Source organism: Arachis duranensis, chromosome 9, assembly GCF_000817695.3.
Source record: "Arachis duranensis cultivar V14167 chromosome 9, aradu.V14167.gnm2.J7QH, whole genome shotgun sequence".
Taxonomy (NCBI): domain Eukaryota; kingdom Viridiplantae; phylum Streptophyta; class Magnoliopsida; order Fabales; family Fabaceae; genus Arachis; species Arachis duranensis.
Genome location: NC_029780.3, coordinates 3,010,840 through 3,022,135, shown reverse-complemented (window position 1 = coordinate 3,022,135; position 11,296 = coordinate 3,010,840). Strand labels below are relative to the sequence as shown.

General features: G+C 27.7%; 1 protein-coding gene across 1 annotated transcript; it reads left to right on the top strand.

Annotated features, from left to right (window-relative positions):
• Positions 1–2,173: 2,173 nt before the first annotated feature.
• Positions 2,174–3,754, top strand: LOC127741466 (uncharacterized). Its single transcript, XM_052253932.1, has 4 exons — positions 2,174–2,375; positions 2,466–2,725; positions 3,491–3,582; positions 3,736–3,754. Exons 1-4 carry the CDS (start codon positions 2,174–2,176, stop codon positions 3,752–3,754), a joined length of 573 nt encoding a protein of 190 aa, XP_052109892.1.
• Positions 3,755–11,296: the final 7,542 nt, after the last annotated feature.

Below are 11,296 nucleotides of genomic sequence, written 5' to 3'. Positions count from 1 at the left end.
TTATTAAAGGCAACGCTTTTTTTTTAAATTTTAGTATTTTATTGGTGTTAATTTTTATAAAATAAAAAAATATTATTTTTCATAATCATTTTTTTATTTTTATTTTTTAGAATTTACTTTTTTTTAAGTTTCATAAATTTATTATAGTACGATTTAGATCGTACTAATATATTTTTATTTTTAATTAATTTAATTTTTTAAAATTTTTAATTTAAAATTTAAATAAATATAATTTAATTAATATCTTAATTTAATTTGATAAAAATAAACGTAGTCGTATTATTATTATACTTATATGATTAATTATGCTATTTCGATTTTTAAAAAGTAACTATTTAAAACTGTTAATTTTAAATTAAAAAATTAATAAACTCATATTATTTTTAATAAACATTTTCGTATTATTTTTTTGAATGGGACTTCAGCCATTATGGTATTTTAGATATCTCAATGAAAGAGATAGATAGATACAATCCTTCAAACTAATGACATTAATATGTATATATATAGGTATATAATATCGGAAAAAACTAATAAATATTACTTAAAAATATAATTAGAGATATTTTTGCATAAGATAATAATATATATATTGCTTATCATATTTATTTAAAAATAATAAAAGTACATTTATTTTTTAAGATTTAATTATTCAACTGATTCTTATAATTTTACCGAATTTTTAATTAGGTCTCTAATTTTTTTCTTTTTAATTGAGTTTCTATATTATATCAAATTTTGTAACTAAGTCCCTGTTATCACAAAAATATTAGAATTAACTGAATATTTTATTAAATAAAAAAGAATATTTATTAAGTGTTAGACATATTCGTTTTATTTAACATGATATTAATTTTAGTAGATAGGTGTTTGACAATATTTCTTAAAAGGAAAAAATAAAAAATTATTATTCTATGTTCTAAAATGTAATTTTTTTATTTTAAAATTTTAATACGTTAATAGTTTAATATATCTAAATGTATAAGCCTCATATTTCTCAGAAATTTTTTCAAAAATAATGTTTAGAATGTTTATACGTATAAATATTTAGAAATTCATTGATACTTAGAAAAAAATATTGTTTAAATTTAAATAATAGTTTAAATCCTTTTTCCTGTCAAATTTGTACTATATTACTCATGATGGATTCCTTAGTATGGTTAAGGAGGAGTGGAGAGGGTTGGGGGACATACAGTTCACAGATAAACTGAAGGCGCTGACAATTCCGTTAGAAAGATGACATAAGGCCAATTTTAGTGAGATGCATAACAAAATTACAAGATTCAAGGAAGAAATCAAGAAGGTTGACGATCTGGTAAGCAATGGAGTGTATGATGAAATGATGAAGGCTAGAAGAAAGATGTTGGTTACTTGTTGTGAGAGATGGTATGTAAGGAAGGAAATACATTGGAAACAGATGTCTCGGTCCCGGCATGCGACGGAGATGGACAAAAATACTAGGTACTTTCACAATATAGCTTCAGTAAGAAGGCGGAACAACATGATTGATGCACTGGTAGTAAATGGCAGACAAGTGAGGAATCAAGCGAGGATCAAGATAGCTATCAGAGACTTCTACAAGGATTTATATCATCAAGAAGCTTCTCCTATGATAGGATTCAGAGATGGTTTGGTAGGCAAGATAGAGGATGAAGATGCTATGAATCTAGAAGAGATGCCATCGGCAGACGAGCTCAGAGAGGTTGTGTGGGACTGCGAGTAGTCCAAAGCGCCAGGTTGTGACGGATACAACATGAATTTCATCAAGAGGTGATGGGGTGAGATTGGGGCTGAATTCACGGCAGCAGTGATGGAATTTTTTCAGACTTGCAGATTACCAGCGGATACCAACATCACCTGGGTCGCGCTAGCACCAAAGTTTGTAGGTGCGAAGGGAATCAAAGATCTACGACCTATTAGTATGGTGGGATGCGTTTACAAGGTTATCTCGAAGGTGCTAGTTAGGAGAATGAGGGCAATAATGCCAAGGTTAGTAGGAGAGACTCAGAGTACATTTGTTAAGGAAAGAAAAATACATGATGGGACACTTATTGCGTGTGAAACAGTAAATTGGCTGAAATTGAGGAAAAAGGAGGCAGCAATAATAAAGCTAGATTTCCAGAAAGCATACGATAGAGTCAAATGAAGTTTTGTGGACATTGTATTACAAAAGATGGGTTTTGAGCATAAATGGAGAGCGTGGGTTATGGAGTTTGTGACAACTGCATCTATGTCACTTCTGATAAATGGTTCGCCATCTAAGCCATTTAAGATGGAAAGAGATTTGAGAGAAGGTAACCCGCTTTCACCCTTCTTATTTGTCCTGGTTGTTGATGTGCTACATCGAATAATTAGAGAGGCAATCAGGAAAAGACGTATCTTACCGCTGTTAGTTAGAAGAGACAGTATAGAATTGTCACACCTGCAGTTTGCTGATGATACTATTCTATTCTGACCACCTGTAGAGGAAACCATCAAGAACTACAAGCGACTTTTACGATGTTTTGAGTTGATGTCAGGGCTCATGATTAATTTTGACAAGTCCAGTTTGATTCCAATTAATTGTGATGAGCCACAACGTATGTGCAACTTACTAGGTTATAAGGGGGACACCCTTCCAGTGAAATACCTTGGAATCTCTTTAGGAGCAAATCCGAGGTTGGTGAAGACCTGGAAGCCTATATTAGACAAAGTGGATGAGAAACTCAGCCTCTGGAAAGCTAAGGTGCTAAACAAAGCAGGAAAGATAGTACTCATTAAATCAGTCTTAAATAGGCGGCTAGTATATTATTTGAGCTTGTTCAAAATACCTAAGGCTGTTGTGGAGAAACTGATCTCATTGCAAAGGAGATTCTTGTGAAGTAAGGAGGATGGTAGAAATGGCATAGCATTAGTAAGATGGAAAGTGGTGCAGACTCCTAAGAAATTATGCGGGGTGGGAGTGGAAGATGCTATGATCTGTAACACAGCACTATTGTTCAAGTGGTGGTGGCGGTTTGCAAAGGAAGAGTGCCCTCTGTGGAAGAAGGTTGTATGCTTGTGTACTAGTTTGAACCCAAATGAGCTTCTGTCAACTCATGTGCTACCTACTAGAGGAGGCCCATGGAAGGATATTTGTCAGATACAAATTTCGGATCAACGTATAAGGGATAAGATGGTTACATGCTTGAGTATGGAGATTAGTGGTGGGCGACGGACACGATTTTGGGAGGATGTCTGGATACTTTGTGGATCTCTGAAGGATTAGTTCCCGAGACTTTTCTCTGTTTCAAACCAATGTGGATTTGTTATTAGGGATTGTGGATTTTGGGATGGGTTAGAGTGGATTTGGAACTTCCAATGGAGGCGAGAGATTTTCCACTAGGAGTTGGAACTACTGGATCAATTACATGAGGCGTTGAGACCTGTGAACCTAGTACATAACCGAGAGGATAGAGTGGTATGGAAATATGATAGGGAAGGTATTTTTTCAACTAACTCATTTGTGCAGGTGTTACAAGAAGAAATGCTTCGAGAGGAGGTGACTAGTTACGACTTCACGAAGACCATTTGGAAAGGATTGGTTCCACCAAGAGTTGAGCTGTTCGTTTAGTTTGTTGTGATCGGCAGGGTGAATACAAAGGAGAGGCTAAGCCGGTTTGGGATTGTCAGTCCGGATGATAGTGTTTGTGTTTTTGTAATAACGAGACGGAATCTGTACATCACCTGTTTCTAGGCTGTAATTTTGCTTGGCAGGTATGGAGTGTTTGGATAGCAAGGCTTCGCCGTTAGTGGTCTTATCCGGGATCCATGAAAGAGCACTTTCTAAGTTGGAATGAGAAATCTAGGAGTCCGGAGGATCGAAAGCAGCGGCTAAGGTGCTTTTGTGCCATCGTTGGAACATTTGGTTGGAAAGGAACATGAGAATCTTCTAGAATAAAAGCAAAGGTGTTGATGAGGTCATCCGCATGACCAAGACTAGCGTTAATGAGTGGATAAGTGTTGATCTCCTTTGTTATTGATGGCAATGCCGAAGATGACGTGGGGCTTTTTATTGTTTGTAGTGTTTTATTATATAATTAAGTAGGATTGTAGTGTTTATTTAACACTATATGCTTTACAATATTGTGTTGAGCTTTTACACTAAAAAAAAACATTTGAGTCCAAACCTAAAAAGCAAACGAATTAAATAATACAGATTTGGTCAAAATAAATTTAAAATATAAAAATAATAATAAACAATAAATTTTCTTAAATTTTTCATTTGGAATTTCAGTGTTCCAAAACATATTAGATGCATTGAATCAGGCGCCATCCCAAAAAATTTATATGTGAAGTTAATTGTTAGAATGTCCTCATTCTTTTTCAAAATTTATATTGTCTCAACAAATATGAAGATTATGATATTGTCTCTAAGATTCAAGAGATCATCCTTCGACAATAGAATATTCAATTTGTTTAGATTCTTCGTAAAGCAAATTCTATAGTAGATTGAGCTAATTTTCATATTAAGATCAACATTAATCATGTAATATGATTAGCTCCAAATAATCTTCAACAAATTTTCTATTTGGATAAGAAGATTACTATTTAAAGGCGTTTTTTTGTAAAATTTTTTGGACAACAAAAAACCTAGTACAACTGTTTATACTTTATATCAACATGTATTGGATCTTATTACCAAGATAACAAAATTATGAATGTTAAACTATTTAACTTATACCAATCAAGTTCGTTGGAGACATAATATATGTAGCTAAGAATTTGATGGTTCCAGAATGTTTGGATCATTAAATGATCTCAAAACAAAACATATTTTTTAAGTTTTTTAATAACTGCTAAATAGTCTTTTTCTAATTTTAATTACAAATTAATTTTATATATTTTTTTTTAATTATAAAAATTTTTTTATTTTATAAATTATTATTTTATCATTAATCTATTATATTTATTAACAATAAAAAACAAAAATAATAACGAATTAGATCTTTCATTGATCGTAATAAATTTTTTGGGAATCCCAATTGATTAAAAGTTTGTTTTTGATCGATGACATTCGTCCAGAGTCTGAAATCGTGTTTTTTAGAAAATCAATCGATTGAATTTTAGGTTTCCATAACTCAATCGATTAGACTACAAATTATCACAAAACAATCGATTGAAAATTGTAAGACAGTATAGTTTTTGCAAAAATCAATCGATTGGTCATATTACCCAATCGATTGAATGCTGACTAAAATGTGAATTTTTTTATAATTTAATCGATTGGGTAATATGACCAGAAAATGGCACCATTGACATTATCTGCATCAGTTTCTGGTATAAAACCAACTTGCCATGGCCATGCAGATGAAAATTGCCATGCCACCACTCTAGAAAGTGCAGTGTGCTTTATAGCTCTTTACCTTATAGCCCTTGCAACAGGTGGAATCAAGCCATGTGTTTCATCCTATGGAGCAGACCAGTTTGATGATGCTGATCCGGTGGAGAAGGAACACAAGAGTTCTTTCTTCAACTGGTTCTATTTCTCAATCAACATTGGTGCTCTCATCGGTTCTTCGCTGTTGGTATGGATTCAGGACAATGTAGGATGGGGATGGGGATTTGGAATATAAAAAATTTACATTCTAATCATTGTTCAATTGATTGGGTAATAAGATCAATCGATTGATTTTTGCGAAAATCATACTGCCTTACAATTTTCAATCGATTGTTTTGCGATAACCTGTAGCTCAATCGATTGAGTTATGGGAACTGAAATTCAATCGATTGTTTTGTTAATCCAATTGATTAATTTTCTAAAAAACACGATTTCACAGTTCTGGACGAATGTCATTGATAAAAAATAAACTTTTAATCAATTGGGATTGCCAAAAAGTTTATTACGATCAATGAAATATCTAATTTGTTATTGTTTTTATTTTTTATTGTTAATAAATATAATAGATGAATGATAAAATAATAATTTATAAAATAAAAAATAATTTTTATAATTAAATAAAATATATGAGTTAATTTGTAAATTAAATAAAATATATAGGATTAATTTGTAATTAAAATTAGAAAATAACTATTTAGTAGTTATTAAAAAACTTAAAAAATATGTTTTGTTAGGGGACCATTTAATGGTCCAAACGTTCTGAGACCATCGAATTCAGTACCAAATATAAGTATGTGTTTGGATTGAGTTTGATTGTTCGAATGAGTTAGAATAAAATTTCAAAAATCGAATGAACAACAAATAAAAAATATTAAATTTATTACTTGATTTATTTTGTGAAATTCTTAAGATTAAAAATTAAATTTTTTTCCAAATAATAAAAGTACTATTCTTTCTTCTAAATTTATTTTAAAAAATATCTTTATTATAATTATATTATAATATTACAATTAATATTTAATGAATAATATATAATTATACTAATTTAAAAAATATATTTATTATAATTGTATAAAATCAATATTAATACATTATTAAACTAATTATTAATCGAAAATATTTTAATTATTTTAATTATATTGACACAATTCTAATTCTCATTTATTATCCAATAATTCCATTAGTGGTAAGTTGTTACGTTAATGGTGACCCATTAATAATAATAATAATAATAATAATAATAATAATAATAATAATAATAATAATCTATCTATTTATATCTATCTATCTATCTACTTAATATACTAAAACTTGGTTTAATGAATAATGCATGATTATACTAATTTAGAAAAATATCTTTATTATAATTATATAAAATAATTTACTTAATATACTAAAATTAGATTTTTTCCCAACTAATGAAAATACGGTGTCAATTCTTTATGAATTCATTTTTTTAAATAAAAGCACTATTCTCTCTTCTAAATTAATTTTAAAAAATATCTTTATTAGAATTATATTACTATTAGCATTTAATGAATAATTCATAGTTATACTAATTTAAAAAAATATCTTAATTATAATTATATAAAAAATTAAACATAAATGTATAATTCTAATTGCTTTAAATATGATACTAACGTTCACAGTGGTAAATTGATATTGCAATAATTAATTTCTATAATTATTTTTGTACTACTAAATACTATATATAGTGTTTTTTTGTGGTTAGTGAGTCTAAATCTATGAATCAAAGCATTCTTTTTTTCTAATATGTTATTCTTCTTTGATTGGACAATTGTTTCTAAGGAGTTTTGTAGGTCAAGTTCAAGTCACATTCCTCCATATTTTCTACATTTGTCTGAAAATATTCGAAGTGGAGCATATAATAAGATTGAATTTCTTCAATTTAGGTTCAGTTTTGAAAAGTCCGTGCCAACCTTAAAGATGTAATTCAAAAATTGGTATTATATTTAAATTTTCTTCTCTTAAACTTTTTGTATTAAAAATAATTTTATAATATATTGTGATTTTTTTCAGAATCTACCGGCCTTCTGGTACATTAATGCAATGCCATTGAGGAGAATAAAAGTCAATTTAATTTGACAATTTTAACAGGAAGATAGTCTGAATTTATACGGATTCTAAGTGTTCAATCTTATGATGTTATTTCGGTTGGTTGTTACTAGAATGACTCTAATCTATACATATATGAGGATTAGAATAGATTAAATGTTATTTAAAATAATTTAGTTCTAATATTGGTAATTGATAAATTAGTTTTAGAGAAATTTAAATTGTTGTCTCAATTTATATTATATGACTATTTTTTTGGATATGTTATTTTAAAACTTTTTAATATAATTTTTGTTATTTTTAAGTTTTTTTTGGATATATGTATCACCTTTTGTATTTAAGATTAGTAATGCAATTATTAAGAGAAATATAATTCATCAATAAATTATAATGATTAAAAATTTAATTATATTGTGTGAATACAAGATTGATTAATTAAGGTTAAGGCATGAAAAAAAGAAAAAGAGTCACAATACGTAGTTTTGTTTTCTTGTTAATATATAAAAATACGTGAAATAAACAAAATTAAAATATTACTATTTAAAAAAAATTGTTAATCATGCATATGAAAAGGGATTGAGAATACACATGGAGATAAAAAATAAAAATTATTACTCAATTGTAGAATAAAAAATAATCATAACAAAAAAATAATTAATATATGTGACTTAAATTTTTATATGTACAATTAATATATATATATATATAAACAAATATTTAGAATTATTTAATAAAATTAATATATGTGTTTAGATAAATAAAGAAATTATTATAATTTATAAAAATTACATGTACGATGACATTAATAATAAAGAATAAAAAAATTATTAAATGATTATAGGCTCAAAAAAAATTAATCATGATAAAAAATAATCAATATCTCATTTAATTCCAAATCAAAAGTATAATTTTGGGAATAAAACATAAATAATTATAATATAATAATTTGTTTAATTATTAATATTTATAATTGTTATTTTAAATCATAAATTTAGAAAAAAAAAGTAGATTAAAAAAATAATTAATAACTATATTAGAGTTGGTACACATAACACTAGATTAAGAAAAAATAAACGCATAACATGTTACTTTTTTTTAATCAAATTACTACAATTCAAATTAATTTCAATAAAATAATTCAAAATTATAATTTCAACATTATCACGTACATGACACGAATTATTAATTGAACAATTTATTATCATTTACATGACACGGATTATTAAACAATTTCTCATGTTTTTTTCAAAATAAAAATACTATTTTTACTTATAATTATTATTCTTTATCAATTCTTTAATTTAAACACTAATATTATTTATTAATTTTTTATTTTTATTTCTTACAATTATTAAAAAAAATTTCAATATTTTAGGTATTAATTATTGTTATTTAATTAACTTATTTTAGGAATTTATTTAGTAAAATTTTAGGTATTAGTTATACCTCAATTACGGTATTAAAACTTTGAACATAATTTTAATTTAATTTTGGACAATATCAAAAACAAATATATATATATATATGATATTTTAGGTATTAATTATTAGTATTTATTAACTTATTTTAGGTATTTAATTATTAAAATATTAGATATTAATAAATATAATATTAAATTAAAAGAGTAGATTTTAATTTTAGATAAAATAATATAATAGATATCGAGTATAAATAAATTTACTTGACAAATATAATTATTCATAGTGTGATATTTTATTACGATAATATATCTTTGTGTATTGACTCTTTATATATATTAAATTTAGAGTTTCTTTGATCTAACACTGTAATGAAAGAATGACAAGAAAAAAAAAACATGGAAACATTCCAAATATAATTACCAATAATTTTTTTAGTTTTTAAATATATTATTTATTTTATTTATTTAGAGTAATAACTAAATTTATTATAACTATAGTAAAATTATCTTTAAACTATTAGTATTATTAGTAAATTTTTAAAATTATTGACATATTATTAGTATATATAATAAGCAATAGTAAATTTTCTTTCATGTTTATCATTTAAAAAATTTATAATTTTCACATAATTTTTATTCTATTTTTTTATACCTAATGACTATTGACTACAATCCTATCAATAGTATCACCTATAATAGATTATACGAAGAGAAAGTATGGAAAATAAAGACAAGAATTATAAGACTATAGAAAGTCCTATTCAAGTTTGACAAGAGCAAAACGGTTTACATAGAAATAGTTCTAATAAATGATAAAATTAGTTGATTCATTTACTAAATTTTTTCAAGTAATGCTAAGTTCAATTTATAAATAGAGTTTAATTTTGATGCACTGACAGTGTAAAGCATTTTACATAGTTGTGCAATCACATCCGTTCTTTTGGATGACCATTCACGCAGTCAATGTGAAAGGTATTTATTTTTATTGATGTGTCATTACGTAATTGGATGCACATGTAAAACTATTGAAAAAGTATAAGGAACCAACATTAATCAGCCAATTTTTTAAACAACTCTATTTAATAATTAATTTTAAATTTTTTTAAATTCAAAATTTGAATAATTAAAAATTAATTAAATAAATTCTAATTAAAAATGCTAGAAATTATTCCATTTCTCTCACATTCCCATAGCCGCACAGAAACCCTTCCCCCACTCTCCCTTTCCCCTCCCAGAGCAGCGCCGTCCACACTCATCTCTATTGTCATCGTCACTGAACCACCCAGCGAGAAGCAATCTCTATCCTCCTCAGCCACTCCAACCCTCTTCTCCTCTCTCTGCGAATCAGACCTTTGCACCTGCCCCTGCTTCGTCACCGCTAGCAACCCCAGGGTCATCGAACCCTAGCTCCGGCCCCTCGCTCTGTGCCCCTCTGTCTCACTCTCCAACACTGAACCAGTAGAATAGTCGAAACTCCCTGATCTCAGCCAAGCTTCGAATAGAGGACAACCCCTGTTCCTCCTCCTTCCAGCGAGCTTGGAGACGCACTCTGGCTTTCTCCACCACCGTTGCAACCTTCACGTTTTTTCTAATTTCTTATTCTGTTATTCTGTACAGGTTTTGAACAAATTCAATTTTTTAATTCCTTTATTTCAGTTTATTTTGGTTTAGTTTTGATTAGAATTCAGTTTTAATTTTCAATCTATTTCATGATTAGTTCAGCTTAGTTTTTGATTTTCTTTTAGTGGATCTAGGTTGTATGATAGGATTAGTTTAGGTTATTAGGTTTTGAAAAGTGTTTGGATTGAATTGTATTACTGGAAATTGCTGCTGAATTCGTTTGAGCTGAAAGCATTAACATTGTTGATATGCTATAATTGTTGTTGGAATTATTTGAAAATGGTTAACTGTATTCATGATTTGCTATTTTGTGTTGAATGAATGGAGAATTGGCTGTTGAGATTGTGTGAAACTTGTTTGATTATTTGGAGATTCATTGTGTTACTGCCCGACTTCGGGAATATGCTAAAACTATTGGGTTTATTGTGTGATTGTGTTGAGAAATTGCTGACGATTTTGTTGAGAAATTGAAAATATTCCGAGTTTACTGACGATTTTTTTTTTTAAAATTGCTGCTGAAAATGTTTGGAATTATTCTGAATTTGTTGATTGAATATGCTACTGAATTCATTTGAATTGGTTTAATTGATTTTCTATTGAATTATTGGAGGAATTGTTGCTGGCATAGTGTGAATATTGTTGGGTTGTGTAGAGATTTCCTATTTTATTGCTATTTTGCTGAATTTGTTGCTAGAGTTGTTAAGATTATTTGATCCTCTATGTTATAGCTAATTTTGTAAAAATGCTTGGATATGTTATTTGATTTGGTTTAAGTTGTTATACACCAAGTGTTTGTAATTATGCCTCGAAGAGCTTTTAAT